This window comes from Lonchura striata, chromosome 14, assembly GCF_050655825.1.
Source record: "Lonchura striata isolate lonStrDom1 chromosome 14, ASM5065582v1, whole genome shotgun sequence".
Lineage (NCBI taxonomy): Eukaryota > Metazoa > Chordata > Aves > Passeriformes > Estrildidae > Lonchura > Lonchura striata.
In genome coordinates, this window is record NC_140716.1 from 10277230 (window position 1) to 10296304 (window position 19075).

Consider the following 19075-nt stretch of genomic DNA (forward strand, 5'->3'; position numbering starts at 1 on the left):
CTTTTTGTGGTGAGTGCAGTGTTAGAGATGCAGATCTTTCCCAGCTAGAACTGAAGACGTGTGTGTTTTGTCCACCCCATTCTATTTCTCCTCTTGTGTCCTTCCAGAGGTATTTGTGCAATGAAGAATAGATCTTTTGTGAAATCAGACAGTGTTATTTGAAATACAGCCCAATCAAACTACTCAGAGCCAATGTGATTTTTATGTCCTGTGTGTTCCTTAGTCACCTTCCAATTTTCTCTTCCTCTGAACTGCCTAGGACAGGAGTTTGTGGAGCTGTGCGGAAATGAGATAGGGAAACTAGCTCAGCTGAAAACTAGTTTTTTGTCCCTGGGCTATTTTTCAGTTGGAACCCATCATCCCATTTGGTATAACACAAAGCTGCTCATCCCAGTGTGCTCATGTAGCTTTAAGCAGTGTGGAAGAGACAAGCATCTGGGAAAGACCAAAAGCAGGGCTGAGTTTTTGTGACAGTGCTGACTTACTTACATGGCATCTGTGTCCTGGAATGTGTAGTTTCCACAAGGAGGCCTAATTAATATTACAGTGTCTGAAACAATAAGGAAAAAAAATGAAACTAACTTATTATACAATATTTAGCCAAACTAAATAGACACAATAAAAGGTACACTAGACTGGTGTGAAATAGGGTTGAGGAAGACTATGCCTGGAAAAGAACTGCCATTACTCTTGTTAGTAACCTGTCTTTGTTTGGCAGGCTTTATTCAGTGGTGCTTGTCACAGATGAAACATTCTAGCAACAGGTACCACTTATTTCTATCAAATCAGTGCAGCATAAGGTGGATGTTCCATTTCAAATTTCATTCTACTAAAAACAGTGTTTATCAAAATGTGAAATGAGATAGAAAATAGTCCCATTGTCCTTGTATAGCTTCACTTTGGCAGGGGGATATTATGCAACTTGTTTACCATGGGAAGAGCTGTTTACGCAGCCAGCCTGTGGGTTTCGTCAAGCAGTGAAACCACTTGACTTACAGGCAGTTGCAGAGAACAAGGCCCTCAGGTTGAATGTTGAAAGATCTCACAGCAGAATTTGTTTTCTGATCACAGCTCACTGAAATGAGATTTCTTACTGCACATCTGGTTTTCTGTTTTCTGTTCATAATCTCTTCTCAAGTTTCTCTAGGTAGTCCAAATCCCCAGCCTAGGTTACAGTGTGAGGGGCCAAGTTTTTTTTCAAGTATTCAGTTAAGCCTTTTCAGATTCTAGAAGACTGTAACAAAGTGTTGGTGTAGACCGCATGTTAATACTGAGGGTCCTGTGACACAACAGTCCTCCTGGATGTGACATTTCAACATCCCTTTGATAATTTTAATGGTTTCTGTCAAAGTGTTCTTCTTCAAGCAGTGTGTGTGTGCTCTGTATTTTGTTTAGTGTGCTAATAAGAATTATAGGAAACTTCCTCTCTCATTTTTCTTTCTTGCCATGTTCTGTTACTTGTCTCCCAGAAGGGGAATTCCTTATATGGTCCATACTTGTCCCTTTTTCTCTGCTTGTTTGCCCTTTGTTATGAAAAGCAAACTGGTGATGTAGCATAGAAATGTTTGCATGGAGGGACAGGTTGGTTTTTTTTCCTGTTTTCTTTCTTCTCCCAGTAAGTTACAATGTGCAGAGTACACTTGGAGTATTACAACTATATGCCCATGGTTGGGAGAATACAAACTTTGCTTCAACACTCTTAGTTATTATTACAAAATCTGTGCACTACCTATGCCAGAAAAAATCTCTATTCCCTTTTCATATGGGAATGCTTTCATGTATTTTCTCCTCTTGTTGGAAAATGAGGGAAATTCAGGAACCCTTACTTAGTAATGCTTTGTGTAGTGAGGTTTAGCCATAATATGTAGTTTTATTGCAGTGAAGTAAAGATGTTGCTTAGAGGACCTTACAATCAGTGTGGTGGACTGAATAATATTTTAAAGTGACTTTGTTTTTCTATGTATTCAATGTTTATGTGCTGAAATACCTGAAAATTTAACTTTGTTGTCAAGTCAGAGCCCCCTGTAATTTTTTGAAAGAACAAAGATTACTCAGCTTTGTGTTTCTGAAATTCCATCTCTGACTGCATATAATGTTGTTAAACCTGCAACAGATAACTTCATTTGGGTGAACTATGTACAGTTAGTCTTGATTTTTTTTTTTCTCTCTTTTTTATTCTCCCTCATAGATTACCAAAGTGGCCTTGGAATACCACAAGTGTAATAAAAGCCAGGCAGCTGAGGCAGATCTTCAGCACGTAGGAGACTCTGATTCACCAGCTTTTGATTCCTCTGTAACAGATGCACACCTGAAGTTCTCCGAAACGTTCCCCATAGCCAAGTACCCGTGCTGTAACACGGTGGTGCTTCCACAGTGGCACTCCATCTCCAGAACTCACAACGTCTGTGAGCTCTGTGTTAACCAGACTCTTGGTGTCAAACCAAATAAAGTCCATGTGCCACACTGTAACTTTTTAGAGATAGAAGCAGCTTTGGACTCTTTCTACCTCCAGGAACATACCTTTTTTCAAGTAATATCAAATACCATAGAATGCAGCAATTTCTTAAGTTTCTATAGTCCCTTTAGTTATTACACTGCATGTTGCAGGACAGTAAACAGGCATTTTTTAAGTTTCATTAGTTCTGAGAAGACCATCTTTCAGACCCCCAAAGTAGCATTTTCTTCCCATGGGAAGAAAGATAACACTCAATTTTCTGTTCCTCACATTGAGGATAGGAATTGTTTTATTCCTGACCTTAATATTAGTAGCACGAACATTACCGGTCTGAGCTGCAGGACCAACAAAACCTTGAATCTCTATCTACTGGATTCAAATCTTTTTTGGATATATGCAGAGAGACTAGGAGCATCAAGATCTGCTCATCTTAAGGAATTTGCTGCCATTGTTGACCTGAAAGAGGAAGTGCACTATGTCCTGGACCAGAATCAGTCACTTGTTGGACCTACCCTGGGTACAGTATTCATTATACAAATGCTTGTATTCAGAAAATTGTTTCCCAGCAGGAATGGAAAACTTTAATGCCATTTTGAAAAGTAAGACTACTTTGTGAAGTTAACATTATGAATTGTTATTCTATTCTATTTAGTAGTTAACCAAGCATTTATGAATTATTCTGTTGGCTAGAACAGAATCTTATTCTAGGTGATGTAAGAGCTAAGTTCCTTATACCATAAGTAATTTGCTTTATAAGAATTTAACCTTAAAATGTGTGATTCTTGACTGCCTGAAGCATTGGTGGAATTGCTAAAATCTAAATTAACTTGTGTGTGCAATAATATTTCTGTTTATCTAAAATACCCAATTACAGAAGATGCTTGTATATTAATGGCAGTGTTGGAGTTTGCTCAGTTGTTCTGTGTTCTAAAATATCACAGAATTTTGGGAGATACTGACCACTTAGCAGCAGAGACCTCCCTGTCCTCTGAAACCAACTTAAATTGCTTTAAATTCATTCTGAAAAGTTTGTCTGTTTTCAAGGTAATAAGGTAGAGCTATGAAGTGGCTGTGGCCAAATCTGCCAATTATTGTTATTTCCTGTCTGAATTGGAGGAGGAAGAAAAAAAAAACCCAGAAAAACAAACAAAACAAACCAAAAAAACCCTGAGAAAACAACTCAAGGATTGCAGTTCTGATTTATTTGCAAGTTTGTGAATAAGACAAAATATTCCTAATTTTGTGCGTTTGCCTGTCATGCTGATGTGCAAAACTGAGTCTGCCTTCAGAAAATACTGGGTTTCCTAATGTTAGCTTTGTAAGAAAACATGGAAGAAAATTCAGCTATTAAAATAAATTGCTCAAGAACATACATCACTATAAGTCTTACAGCACCAATTACATTTCCTTTTTGCCATAAATGTAAGTACAAAAAGATGCACAACATGAATAAATAGCCATGTTCTTACTAAGGATCACATGCAGCCCTGTATCCTGTCTCTATCCCAACCCTCAGGAAAAGACACTGGAAAAACAAACACAAACCTCAGTGACCATAAAAGGATACTTAGGAAATATTAAGATCAGAATGAGGACATAGAAATTTCCTTCCCCTTTGTGCTCCCAGTACTTTCTGTCTCAAACATTTTTTAGGTCACAGGATTTCCTGAGAATGACGAGGGTTTCTCTGCAGAGTAGGATTCAGTACATTTCTGTTCAATCATTTGAACATCCACAAAACTTTTGCTTCTACATATTTTATTAGGGAGTCTTTGATTTATGATTGGGTTTTGTGCTTTATTTTAATTCTGGTTTAATTCCTTAATATTTCAACTTAATATTTCATAATATCAAAACAGACTGGTGCTTAATACCCTTGTCAGATCTCAGTCTTTACAGATGGCTTCTAGAAATTTTATTTTAATTAACCCCTTCCTTTCAGTTACTGTTTTATCCTGCATAGATATTCCAAATCTGGAGATCTGAAAAGAAAACAAGTGTCTTTTGGCCTGGTGTGGGAATTAAATGCTGAATTACTATTACTATTACTAATGAGGAACTAAATGTACTGCTGTTCACATTTCAGAGATAAATCGATGATCTTGTATTTTTTATATATGCACAAAAGTGCCAGTTTTACTTGGACCTCGTTTTTATGCTGGAAATGCAAGCACAAAGTTGTTCCTATTTGATCAAACAATTATTTTTATTGTTTTTCATATTTTACCTTTTTTCCTGATTATTTTGTAGACTTGTTTTTTTAATGCACAGAATAATATTTTTCTATCCAAGTTGAAAAGAAAAATATTGCTGATACCTTGCAGCAATTTAGAGAATGTAGTTCAGGCTCAGAGTAGTGTAGCTGAAGGTAGTTGAGGGCTTTGGAGCTTATTTTAAATTTTTATCACTGGCCAGCTACTTGCTAAATATTTTAAGATTAAGGAGAAAGTAGAACAAAGACGAAGGTGGTCACTGATAGACAAAGAAGGATTGGTGATACTGGCATGGGACTAGCATATATTTAAAAGGTCAAAAGAAAAGAATTGCAGAGAAAATAATTTAAAATGGTAGGAAAAATTCAAAGAAAAGTGGAAATAAGTGGAGCCTTTTAATATATGTAGAAGTTAAAAAATTGAGAGGTTACTATTTATGAATTAGCAGGTATGTGATTAGGAGAATATAATATTATTATGGCACATTGACACAAGATTAAAGTCTGGTGTGGCATCTGAAAAGACTGTAATGAGCAAAGTAAAAAACTAACAATGAAGCTTTATTCTGTTTTCACATCAGTTGTGGTTACTCAAGAGTTTATACCAAACTGTCAGAAATTAATGACATGAAATCAGATCTCAGTCTGTATTTTCTCTGTAAGTTCTTCTGACTTCTAAAGCAAAAAGTGCCAGAATCACCTCTGCAAAACCGTAATAACTTTGGTATGTATCCATTTCATTTCAGAGAACTTCATTAAAAATTTCAGCCTTCTCTACAGTCCCTTGAAAAGGCACCTGGTTGATGACTCCTCAGTCCATTTTGATGAAGAGCATGTGGTCACTGAAGTGACCACGAACACCTTTCACCAGACCGTGTTCCTGAGTGCCAAGGTAATGCCTCTCACTCAGCAGCTTTCTCGCAGGTCATGGCACAGATTTTAAAGAGGGGGTGTTTAAAATTGATATGTTTCTCTTACTTGTAACATAAAATATGGTGTTTTGTAAGAATTCAAAAGCTTTCCAATTGCATGCCATGAAAACAGATGTCATCCTGAGTACAGTTAAATTGCCTTGATTTTGTAAAATATGTAATAGTAAGGAAAATGCATTGTCATTCAAGTCTGCAGTGAATCTCTGCATCTCCAGTTGGTTTCCAGCAGCCCCAAGCCCTGCTTTACCAGTTGGAGGAAGAAAGCAGAAGTCTGGACATCATTTTTTCCCCCCGTATGAAGTGTATAGTCAGTGCAATCAGTTTAAGATTGCAAAAGAATCTTGTGTAGTAAAGTTTAGTAGTAAAGTTTGGTTCATTATCACTTAAAGGGAATGATCCCAAACTAAATAATCTTTTCATTTTTACTTTATGGAAAGAGAATTAATTCCCCAATAAATTTTATGTGTTAACTCAGTAGTCAGAGAACAGCAGTGAATGAGTAACTTACAATAAAGTTCATTCATATTAGGAAAAAAATTGCTTTCACATTTCAAGAGTTCCCATGGTAGATGGTGTGAAAACTAGTCCTTCTTTTTGCAGATTATCTCCAATAGATAATCAGACTCTTCTCCATTTCATTTTCCAGAATGTCTTGCTGCTGTATTATGCACAGTGGTGTGGATTCTGTGCTTCTCTTAATCACATCTTTATTCAACTTGCTCGGCTTTTGCCTCCTGACAGTTACACTGTGGCAAGGTAAAAAGATTCTCATTTCATCTTTCCAGAATAATGTAAGATGATTGAGGTTATTAGCCTAGAAAATAAATACTTTTTTCTCTCTACAACTGTGCAATATAGATGTGAATGTCATCTGCTTAATTTCTCTTTGAATGCATTGTTTTGTTTTCCTTTGTATATATTTGGTGGTTTTCAATCTCAATACTGTAGTTATCCACTTTCATTAAAATTTATTTTTAAACTGTGCAATTAACCTTGAAACTTTCAAATTTCAGGAATCCATAACTTCGTGATGATTTGTAGCAAATAGTAATATTCTATTTGTTTGTATATATATATTTGTTAGCAACACCATTTGCATCACAAATCTAAAATAGCAACCTACATCCTATGATAATGAACTCTACCCCAGCCAAACCAGTTTACAGAAATACATCTATATATGCATGTATGTAATGTATATTTTTAATATATATGGTAAATACATTTTATATGTAAAAACCCCATTGTTTTCTTTGGTGTTTCCAGGGTTATTAATGTTTTCAGTGCAGCTGAAATATTCTTGTTCATGTATGTTATAATAATGCATAAATACTTAAAACATCTGCATCTTTATTTGATTCTGACTGAATTTATTCCAGAAGACAGCATGAGATGTAGAGAAAAAATAAATCAATCAAAAATCTGGATTTTCATCCCCTGTTTGTAATTGTGGCTTTATTGCCACAGATGTGATGCTATTCCCAAGGCTACACCCATTCTTTTCCCTGACTTTGAAGTTCTCTCCTTCGCTCCATTATTTTCACAGCAGTATTACTGATGTGATTGTCTGTTTTGTTCTGTAATAATTTGTAATTAATAAGAAATTGGTTTGTGAAAAGAAGCCCTAAAATGCAGAAAAAAACAGTAACAAACAGTTGAACCAAGTGTTCCTTTCTACTCATAGCTTTAGGGAAAAAAGTGCCTTTAAGCATGTGCTTGTCCTTGGAAGAAGCAAAATAACTTACACCCAACACTACTTGAAGGGACAATATTAAGAGATGTACTTGAGAAGCAAATGAATAACTAAAAATAACTTGTCTCATGTTTGGTGTGTCTATCTCAGAAGGAAGATGTGTACACAATGTGTGCACTGTGTGTACACAGTGAGCAACTGGGGTTGAATTGCTGGCTGAGAGCAGTTGCAGTATTGAACATACTATTCTAGAGAAAAAACCACACAGATATTTGTTAAACTGAGTCATCATCTTGAATATTGGTAATTAATTCTGCTGACTCATATGTGCAATGTATTTCTGGCAGAACACTTTGAGACTTACTTTCACAGATACTTAATTTCCTTCTTCCCAGTCCCTGAAATGGCATTTTACAAGAAAATGCAGATTGTTCATCTGCCTGTTCTCTTCATCAGTGTGTCTTTTCCTCACAGAATTGATGTGACTCGAAATGACCTTCCCTGGGAATTTATGACAGACCGTCTCCCAACCATTTTATTTTTCCCTCATCAGAGGTAATGTAATTCTTGTCCCTGTGGTTTTTTAACTTGTTTTACTGAGCTGCAGTAATTATCTGTTTAAGTGTCTTAGTAGAGAAAAAAGCCAAAGAGTAATTCATTTCCGTATACGCATTCTTACCACATACATATTCTAATGAAAAACCACCAGCAAAACAACGGAATAACCCAAGCAACACTCACAGATTTCCACTCTTCTCCCTCAAGGGCTCTTAACCATCAGCAAATGGGAATTCAGTCTGCTGGTACTGGGCAGTTACCTACCACAAAATCTCTAAACCTATGCCTTAAGTTTTGCCATTCATGTTTTAATCCAGTACAGAAAGAGTTTTGTTTATATCAGTTCTGAGCCACCCAAGCTTCCAACTGATTGGCTCCCTGTTTCTTTTTGTAAGTACTCATTTTGTCTCAGTCTCTGTAATTCTCTAGACAGTCCCTGGAGGGACAGACTGAGTAGTTTTATTATTTTCATAATGTTCCAACTGGCTTTATAAAGGTACCTTACCTTTAGTCATTGCTTTTACTCCTGCTTTTCCTCTTCAGTGTTTTTTATATTTTGGTGCTTGTAGGTAATCAAGAAAATTAGGATCTGATAGTATTTGTAGTACCTGTAGGACTACTAGAGTATATTAATTTTGGATATAAAGGTGCCTCATATTAAGGCTTTTTATGCAGCTTCTTATCCATTTGCCTTATGAGACAATTTTTGCAGATTAACTCTTCTCAATTTCTTTCCACCACATGCTGTTAATATTTTGTTCTATTTGTTCTAAATAGCCTTTTAGCTTCTTTGATACATGCTGTGGTTTTGATCAATAAAAATGGATGATGATGTAATAAAACATTACCATAATATAGTGAGTCAGTTTTGATTTAGCGTAGACTATTTTTTGCCTAAATTATGTCATGATTCATTAATCTGGGATGAGAGCTGATAGTCAGCTGAACAACTGGTGATGGTAATTACAAGAGTAACTTGGTCCATCACCAGGAATCTGCAGGGGAGGAAAACTCATGGTGTTCATTCTGCCAGAAATAGCTTAATCTTGATGAGCAGGAGCCTCATCTTACTGAAGTTCTTGAATTATTGATAAAGTATGGTTTCTGTCTTCTACCTGATGTACAGTAAGTAGTTTTCAGTAAATGAAATGAAATGTTTTTATATCCCACGTTTATGAGTTGGATTTTACAGAAGGTATTTTTGAGGGATGTGTAGTTGGTAACAAAGGAACTCCCTGTTCCAGATGCACATTGTAACCAATTCAGCACATAATGTCACATGCAAGGGCACACAACAGTTGTCCATGGTGTGTGTTGTACAGGAGCACCAGGAGGCTTTATGCTTTATACTTCAATCTGGTTTATTACTTTGCAATATTTTTTTTGTTTGGGCTTATTCTCTGTTCCTTTTCTCACTTGTATAATTAACCATATCTGAATGTATGCTACTTACCATTACTGTAGTCATGAATTTGACAGCCAGGTGGAAGCAAACAAAGCTTTTCTTCCTTGTTTTGATGGCTGCCTCAGGAAAGAGAGAATATGCTGCTGACTGGCAAAGCTGGAGCAGACCTAAAGTGCTAAGCTATTAGCTGGCTTCCCAGTTGTACAAGGTGAGGTGGAAGTGGCTGTGCTGCCTGAGGAAGTGAAATTGTGTTATACTGGAACATGCTGAGTGAAAGGCTGAAGATGGAACTGGTTCAGAAAGAAAAGAGCAAGAGTCAGTTCCAGTCTAGTCCTTAGAGGACAGTTTAGCCTGGTATATGTGCACATGGTTCACAAAGGGCAGTAACTGTAACATTTGTCACAGCTGGAGCTGGTGTTTTTTAGTGGTTGATAGTCTTGAGGAAGAAATTTGGTACTTGCTGTCCTTGGCCTCCCTTGTTGTAACAGTTTATGTTGTTGTAGAAAGTAAGGAGGCTTACCTGCGGATTCACAGCTTTACAGGGGTAATACACCAACAGAAAAATCTTGTTTGGTTTGCTTCCTTCATCACCTCTTACATAAAGACAAAGCAGTAAGAGGAGAAAGTAAGGAGGTTGTTTGGGTTTTTTTTTGGCAGTAAAAGGGCCTTCTGACTAAAGTAACTTACTGTTTAAAAGCAAACTGCTCCCTTGCCATGGCTTTCACGTGCTGGCACTCACTAAGCTACTGCTTCCAGGAAAACAGGTTCAAAATAGTGATTTCCCAGTGGGTAGCTGTATATATCTGGACTTAAATTCTAATAATATATGTAGACTTAGGAACATTTAAACATCATCCTTCAGTTTACAAATACTAATGGCACTGTACTCTGATCATACAGTGATGTTTCCCTATATACATGAAGCTCATAACTCATGATGATGAATACTTACTTTTTAAGAACGAAATCTGTTTTCTGCGATTTAACAGAATTTTTTCTTCAAATACCAGTCCCATGCAGAGATGCTTAGAGCACCCAGATTGGAACACGGAAAAGTGAACATCAAAAGAAAATCTGTGTAATCTATCTCTATTACATGAGTTTAGGTTTCTCTTAGCTGCTGATACTAACTGTACTTGATAAAAAATAAGGTATCAAGTTGGAGTTAAACAGCAGGTGCTTAGGTAAAATTATGCTTGACCTTCCAGAGTACTTTACTATTAACTTGTTATGTCCTTCTAGGAAGGAGCAAAGTGTGAAGTTCCCTGAAGACTTTTCAGTTAACCTTCCTAATCTCCTGAAATTTATTTTACATCACTCAAGTCTTTCTTCGTCAGAGCCCTGTACCAAAGAATGCCTATATAAAGAGTCAGTTCTACAGCAAGGACACATCTCACACTTAGAGAGAGAAATTCAGAAGTTAAGATCAGAAATCAGTGCCCTTCATCATGCCCATGACCAGCTTGAAGCACAGCTTTCTGAAGCCAGGAGAGAGGAACAGAGACTACAGCAGCAAAAACACACACTGGAAAAGCAGCACAAGACACTGCAGCTCCACAGTGAGCAGTTACAGGCTACACATGACCAGAAGAATCAAGAATTGTTAGAAATGGCTGAAAAGCTTCAAGAATTAGCTGATGCATCAGAAAACCTCCTTAAAGAAAATGCTTTACTGAGAATTCTGGTGGCATCAAGAGGAGGAAAGCTACAGAGCAAAGATGAAATTGAAGAACCCCTTCAATCTGAGGAAACACTTTCTGAAGATAATGACATATCACTTTCAACAGCTACTGCTCCTTTAGAGGAAAAAAGGATTGATAATATTGATACCATAGAGACAGAGCACAGTAGTGGAAATAGGACAGAATAATTGCACACACAAAGTCAAGTGATGCAGTATTGGGTAGGCATTTATGCAAATTTTATTGACATTCATTGTAAATAAAGACTTTCCCCACATGATCTAGAAAAAGAAAAATCAAATTGAATATTTTTGTATACTTGAACAACTTATTAGATACCCCCATCTTAAGAGGAGAATGGAAAACACTTTCTGCACTTTACTATTGCACTAACTTACAAACACCTATCCTTTTAAATGAAAGATACTGGTTTGTAGGGGCAGCAGTGTGCAGCACCTCTGACTAAGGACCAGTTGTTTTCACTGGCTTTCTCTTACAGCTGCTAGAAGGGAAATCAGACCTTTGATTTATACTTTTCCATAATTTCTGATATTTGCCCTTTACACTGCATTCTCTCTGCTGAATTAAAATACATACTTCATCTGTGTAATCAGTAAACTTGAATGGACAAAGTCATCTTGCTACAGCTGTTCTGTTCTCGAACTTCAGCACTTTGTATCACTTTTGTATACTGGTATTCTGACCTTGGAAACCAGAAGAGGCATGTGTGAACTCTTCTCTGCTGAAAACTGGGGGAAATCTTACTGAATTAATCCTTTTTTTTCTTTGCTTTTAAGAGGTCTCAAATACAGCTATTTAAGTGTACAGGTCTGACTATACATGCAAGTCTCTTGAGAGCAATATTTTAAAAAGCATGTGTCAGGGTAAGAACATTATCAGCTGTACCCCTATGTTGTACTCAAGAGGCAACAGCAGGTGCTTTTTACTACTGACAGCATTTTTTGCTTCAAATTACAGCTTTCAATTTTAAAAAGGCAAATGTAATACTAAGAAAGCAATTCAACATCTTGGTGTAGAACTTTTTGTCTAGGCCATTCTTGTCTTGCATATAGTTAAAATTCTCAAGCAAGCTTGCTAGGCCTTAAGTTATTCCATATGTACAAGAAGCAAGTCTAATGCTTCCTCTGGAGCTGAATTAAGGCTAGGCAATTAAGTGTTTAAAAACATCAGTATGCAAAGGAGGCCATTTATAAAGTAATAGAAAACTGGCCAGTGACCTCTAAGCATGTGTGCCTACACAAAGAATTTTAGAATACAGAAGCTGCCATTGGCTGCTCAGTGTTTTTCCTCCTCCTACCCCCAATTCTTTGCAGTCCAGAGCTTCCCATTTAACACCTTTCTACAGTTCCTATAGCTGAACTCCAGGACGGAGTAGGAAATACATGTTATCTGGAAGGACTTGGCCATTGCTACCTAAGAACTTCTACAAACTGACCAGCAATAACCATTGCCCCTATCAACAGTAGAAAAGGCTGAAACTTCTGTTGTAGTACAGTTCCATCAAAAGTTATATACAAGATACATTAACTGAATTCTAGAGTTGTCTGGCTGTATGTATTACAAAATGCCTTTTTGTAACAGGCTGTTAACATACACCCTAAGTACACAAACCAGGGTTCTAGGAAGAATTCATACTAGTTGCACTTAAGCCAGTTTTGCTAAGTAACCACTTACGCAGTTTCAGCACACAGACCTACGGAAGACAGAGGCCTGCTCTACTGCCATTTCAAACACCTGGAAACCATCTGGACATTCCCTGAGGGTTTAGTATCCATCATAAGTTCCCAGGTTGGAACCCATCAAAATAGCAGTTTCCTTGCAGTGGCTACATAGAGAACTCAGTTCTAGCTGCCAAAAGCTTAACCAACATAGCTGCAGCTAAAGGAACTTTTCCTTTCTTGCTCCTTTGTTTCCTCCATCAGCATATTAGTGAAGGCTTATCCCTTCTTTTCAAATGAAGTACTCTGCATCAGTGCAATAAACTCTTCAAAGGAGGAGTTCTGACTTAATGGCTGCACACTCAATCTAGTAGCAGAAGCAAGCTTTAACTGCAGATATGGTTTTGAAGGTCTGGAGTCCCATCCATGGTAGTGGTTCAGAAGTCCCTGTATATTATATACACATCACATTTTCATATGCTACAGAACACAAAGCAAGAAGTTTCTGGCAGCCTATTTACAGTTCACAGTTGTAAAGTAGTTCACATTACAGTAGTAGCTCCATCAAAATAGGCTCAGCTCAACATTCAAGTAACAAAAAACAGTAGTAGTCTCTTCACACTAGTATATACCTGTGCCCATTGCCGGCAATGGACATTACACTAGGTGAGTCAGCTCCTGCCATAGAGGAATTAGGATACACAGTTGATGCAAAATGCAACTTCTCAGTGCATGCAGTTGCAAACAAAGCTTATCTAATTCTCATCAAGGTGTTTTCTGATGAGTAGTTTGCACATGACCAGGTTCTTCACAGTATTGAGATGCTTCTGCTGGTTACACATCATGAGTATAGCCTATCCACACATGTCACTCTGAGTTAGCTGTGTACTTCTGGGCCATTTGGAGTTAGCTTTGCTTTCCTCTCCACGCAGGGTCCTTTAGCAGAGTACTGCACCAGCAGAAAGGGCTCTTTGGTTTCTCCCTCACCCACAATACTTTCCTCATCCTCACACTGGCTGAGCTTCTGCAGCCGCAGGTAGCACCAGCAGCCCAGAATCAGGGCTCCCAGAGCTGCAATAGCAATCAGGATAACGATGACAGTCACCACTCCAGTGGTGGGGCTGTGATCTGTGATAGACATGGCAAATAGCTGTCCTCTTCTTCAGGAGATTTTTCTGTTCTCACTATTAGTCTTGATGCATCGTCAAACTCCTGCAGGGTTAAAAATAAATAATGAATTTGTGCAGATTTACTGAACTCAGCAAGATTATATGCATGGCTGGTATTGTCCACAAGGGCATGTGATCCTCTTGTACTCCAGTGCTTTATGCTGCTCAGTCTTAGAATCACAGAACCATTTTTGGCTCCTGAGATGCTTGAGATAGGAGCCTACTAAGAGGTAATTTTCACTAGGAGGTGCAAGACAAGACTGAAAGCTCTATGGAATTATAGTTTAGCACAGGGAGATTTAAGATTGTTCATACAAATGCTGTATCACAAGTGAAATCTCAAATCCATGACATGGTAGCAATTCAGCTACCTTTAGTTTTCCTCAAGGAATCCTACAGAAACAGTACATTTGGGTGTCTGGCCTTTTTAAAAATCTAATTTACAATCATCCTTCTTATATACTAACAATTCCAGGATTGGTAACCTAATTGTGAAGGTAATTGCAGTGCTGATGCCTTACTATAAGTCTGTCCATAACACTGGTCTGCTTACAAGGGCTGAATACATGGTAATTAATTTTTCATTGAGCACATTAAACATCTGTTTCTATTTTTATGAAAAGCAGGTAGAGCTGTATTTAAGACTAACAAAGCACAATGGAAGCTTCTCCTCCTCTTAGTGGCTTTAAAAAGGTAAGAGAAGCATAGTCTGTTAGGACTGCAGATGGAAGAGGGGCAGCAGCAGAAAACTGGAGGAGCTCCAAGACTTCCTTAGTTTGCAGGAAAAAAATACAAGTAATGTCTTTTCCTACTTCTTCCAAATTCACAACCCTATTTTAAAAAGTCCTGTGAGCCTTGTCTTTAGTTTCAAAGTTACTGTTTACAAAGGTGATAGCTTCACTTTCCTTCCTTCAACTTTTAGGACCTAAAAGGTAATGAATGAATGACTTGCTTCTTTCCTACTACACTAGCTCTTCAACAAAACACAAACTCGTGCAAGACTACTATATAGTAGAGACCAGAGCCAGTCCTACCCATGAACATCTCCTACCTCTGTACTACTGTAAAAATCAGGTTAGGGCTCAGTGCTGCCATTTCAGGTACAAAAGGTCAGTCCTTAGAGGTTGTAAGGCCAGCTCTAAGTGCACATGTGCCTTTCTCTGGACTTGTACCCACTGGCTGACAGTGGGCTAACAGGAGTATCTTCTGGCTGCCAGTCTGTTGAGAGTTACATACACCTGCCCAGGAAAAGCCCCTTGTCACCATCACTGCTGCGGTCTCAGCTGCAAGTACAGCATCTTCATACAAAAACCCCTCAGAAGAAGTCACTCTTAACCCACCCTGACCCAGGACCACTGGGTTACAGTGAGTGTCACTCAACTGCATCAAGTGTCTCACCTTCATTTCAACATGAGTCCAGGCAATTACAGTGCAGGATCCTTACCAAGACAGCTCAAGCCAGAGAATAAGTTTGTTCCTGAATGTGTCATGGAATAACAGACCCATGTGTATCACCATTTCAGCAAGGACCGCAGAGTTTAGCACATGTCATTAGAATCCAGTGTCACATAACTTGCAGACACTGTGGTTACATTTCCAGCCCTGTAAACTACAATCGACAGTTTGTAGGGTATCTGATACAGCCAGCCAAGTTCTGCAGACCCAGTTTTGCCTAAGTAGTAAAACCAAACCTGACCACACCACACACCCTCAGCAGGGCTGTGTGCCCACTGCAGCCAGAGAAGTGTATGATTTATCACGATCACCTTAGTTCTGCAATGCTTATTCAACACAGGGGGATCAGCTGAGGGTGATTAAGAGCGACTTTCATGTAGTTCATTTTCCTCAGGGCATGTCTGAAGAGCAGCACTGTTTGATCCAGCCAAAACAGTGCAGCATCAGCATAAAAGATAGTTTACCTTGCTTCACATGCAGACACTGTAGTCACACTGCAGCTTCTTCTGGAGGCTGCACTATTGTGTCAGCCTACTGTTCCTCTACAGCAGTTTGTGTTAGCACATAGCCTTGTATTAAGCACTTACTGTCACCTAGAGAATAGGTTTCCACAGTGGAAACTATTGCAGATGCTATCCCTCTGCCAGTCTTTGAGTAGACAGCATCAATTATGTAAGTATGAAACTGTTCACATCACCAGCCTCTTTATTGCCAGAATTTTCTGGCGATCTTGTTTTAGGATGCACAGGACTAATTTATGACTAGACAATTTTGAGTCAAACACAGCAGCTTACAGATTCCTCTTAGAGGTCTTTCTTGGCCAACTCCATAGATTACTTTTAAAATTCTAAATGTTTTCTATTTGACTTAGAATTCAAAGAACTTCACCTTTCAATGATAAAGTGTAGGTATCCCTCCTTCAGGCATATTCTCTTCCCACTCAGGGACTTGAGAGACAGCACCCTATATGAAGTCAGGTATTAAGCATCTGTACAGATGGCATAAACAACTAGTTAATAGTGTACAACAGTAGCTGTAGATAGTTTGGAAGCTATAGTGTTGCTAGCTCATACTGCTGTTTTTCTGGCTTTAAGTCACTGTACAGCTAGAGCTAAAGCTCTTCTGCAGTGTTAGTTCTTGTCTACCCTTAGCACAGTATATTTGCATGTTGTAACTATATTAGTAAGAACTTCTGGAGGAGCCTTGGGATTGTGTTGTTTTCTGGACACACAGCTCCAAACTTGGTATTCTTTCCACCAGGAACTGATTGGAATCCACAAATTGTTCAGGCCTACTTTCCCCTTAAAGCCTACCTGAGCCCCTGTGAGCATACCAGGAACAGCACTGCCTTCATTCATCACTTCTACTGGAAGATATCAGAGGCTGTAAATTCCTCATCTTCAAAGAGGTTGCCAGCACCATCCATATATTTGGTGGCACTGGTAGAGCCATGTCCCTTCCCACCACACTTGCTATCATATCAAGCATCTAAGCATATTAACTCATTAGCAAGATTACTCAGATGACTGAACTGCAAATAGCCAATTTTAGTTATTCTATTTTGTTCTTCAATTAGTTCAATCAAGCAGTGAAAACATCAGCTAGAAACCATTTTTCCATAATTAACTTGCTTTTCTTTTTTGCCTAATACCAGCTTCTACTCAGAAATTCACTTGTGAAGTTTTATTATCCATTTCAGAAGTTGTAACTAAGGGACAAACAGAAAGGCAGTCTGAACTGCCAAAGGCTACTATGGGACAAATGCAGTACAAGACTGAAATTAGTTCCTAAACCAAGTTTTTCATTATTACAGGCATTACCCTGCTAAGTTCACTACTTTAATGCCTACAGGCATGTTCACTGCTACCATTCAAGCCAAAACTATAGGGAGAGGCTTCAAAAGCAAGTTTACTATGGTTCACCCAGATATACTGAAGTCCTCACCAAGCAGTTATGTTCAAGGTACAAGTATTAAGTCTTTCAGCTTTTTTTTTTTTTTTTTTTTTTTGGGGGGGGGGGTGTGAAGCTACTGTATTATAGTATTCCACCTAAAGTTAGTTAAATGGGGCATAGTAAAGAAATGAGAATAAAATTATCAGGGTGACCTTCAGCTTAATTTTTTTTTTTTAAATCAGTAAGAACTGTTTACATAAAAAGCCTCCAACAACAGCTTTTAAATCAACATGCTTCTAATTGTGAATAATGCTTTCTCCTGTTTCTCTAGTAAAATCCCTTTTGATGAATGCTGCATACTCGACACCGTAACACCCTTCTTGCCAATGGAAGTCAAGGGGAGAACCCACTGGGAAGATCAGTGCTGTACATTTACACTGGCACACAAAGTGTGTATAGGGTCCACACTACCCATAGAAAGCAACACAGGAGTGCTCAGGCTTCTCCACTTGTACATAAAAAAATAGCATCACTTATTCTTCATTAACTCCAGTTAATACCACCTCCTTGTGATAATGCCAAGTTACCTTGCACAAGCTGGAGCTTGGCCAGAGGCTATTTTAGAAGCAGGGAGCTGTTTAGTAGAATGCTTCAATGCAAATCATCTTTTCCCAACCCTTATTATAGTTTTGATGAGGAACAGAAGAGGGCTTTTCTGTGGCTAATTAGCTGTGGACAGTATTCCAAGAACTTAGCATTCAGGCAATTGTTAGACACTCCAGAACAAAAGCTGATACCTAATAGCATTGGCTGGAACAGGAGTTAGTTCCCACATGAGGTGTAGTGGTACCTTAATCAAGACTCACTTTTAAACGTTGCACCAAGCTAAACCACACAGAAGTTGGTAGTTTACAGAAGACAGCAAGATGGAGAGATGAGAGAGTAGCAGCCCAAGATGTTTTCCAGACATGACAACAGTTCTAAGAGCAGACAGACTTTTTCAGCAGCATAGCAAGTGGAGGAGGTTTATGCTGTAACTGCTGTCAGGCAAGTCAGCCAGTTAATGCAGAACTGAAAACAGGCCTACAGTGTTAAGACCATGCTGACTTCAGAGGTAATTGCATGGCTGGCAAAATATCCATCAGACTCCAGATTTTTATCTGTCAGTGTCACATCCACGTGGTGCTCTAATGAAAAGTCTGTCCTGACATGATAAGAGTCACTTCTGACATTCCATTACCAGAAGTACTATGTTGTATATACCCCCTGGCATAGCTTAATTCTTGATATATTGGAAAAATTACTGAGATGCCAATATTAAGTTTGCTGATAAAACCAAGTTATTTTTTTCTTTATTTAGATTCAAGGTAGCTTTCCAAATGTGTCATTTTGGGGTTTTTTAATGGCTTTGTCTAACAGCAGCTACACAGCACCCGATGTTTCTGAGAGTCAAACCATTTTAAAACACAGCTCAAATCTTCAGACAGCAAGTATGCCAGGAGTCAGTCACGTACCTGCACCAAGCAGCTCTGGCTAGGAGTCCTCTACGCAGACTTTGAGTCACCTTATTACAAAGGTGAAAGTCGCACTGGTTTTGGATCTTGTCTGGCAAGTCTTCTCACTCTTCCCCTGTGGAGAGGGATCACACTGGTCTCTAGCTCTTCTGCATCCTGAGTGCCTTTCACGTTTGGCTTTCCAGTGACATAATCATGTTTAACTACTAGCCAGTAGTTAAATTGTGCCAGTCTGGCACAAGCTAGCAGGGAAAGATCCCTTACTGTTTCACCTACCTGCTAATCAAGGTAACAGTCTCACAAGTGGTTTCAAGTTCTTTAGGTTCATTCAAAAGCAGTATCTACTGACAAGTGTAATGTCTACACCTACACTTGAGTCAGGAAAAGGAAGAGCACGAGATGCCACAGAACACTGCAGATAGATACTC

General features: G+C 38.4%; 2 protein-coding genes across 10 annotated transcripts in view; one reads left to right on the plus strand and one right to left on the minus strand.

Annotated features, from left to right (window-relative positions):
* TXNDC11 (thioredoxin domain containing 11) overlaps positions 1-11217 on the plus strand; it is a 28309-nt gene extending 17092 nt beyond the window's left edge. For all 3 annotated transcript variants that reach the window (XM_031506182.3, XM_077786846.2, XM_021538007.3), the window contains 5 exons: positions 2189-2972; positions 5414-5559; positions 6246-6355; positions 7767-7847; positions 10498-11217. In XM_031506182.3, coding sequence (XP_031362042.2) covers positions 2189-2972; positions 5414-5559; positions 6246-6355; positions 7767-7847; positions 10498-11125 — 1749 coding nt within the window. In that variant the 3' untranslated portion in view covers positions 11126-11217. The remainder of the gene's footprint in view (positions 1-2188; positions 2973-5413; positions 5560-6245; positions 6356-7766; positions 7848-10497) is intronic.
* SNN (stannin) overlaps positions 1-19075 on the minus strand; it is a 44477-nt gene that overhangs the window by 12217 nt on the left and 13185 nt on the right. For 6 of the 7 annotated variants that reach the window (XR_014958413.1, XR_014958411.1, XR_014958412.1 and 3 more), the window contains 2 exons: positions 18648-18762; positions 11155-13828 (listed from right to left, as the gene is read on the minus strand). Coding sequence is in view for 1 of the 7 variants with exons in the window: in XM_021538008.3 (XP_021393683.1) it covers positions 13494-13757 (264 nt within the window). In the remaining 6 variants the exon portion in view is untranslated. Of the gene's footprint in view, positions 1-489; positions 13829-18647; positions 18763-19075 lie in introns of those variants that run through there. The other variant, XR_014958409.1, reaches the window with a different exon arrangement.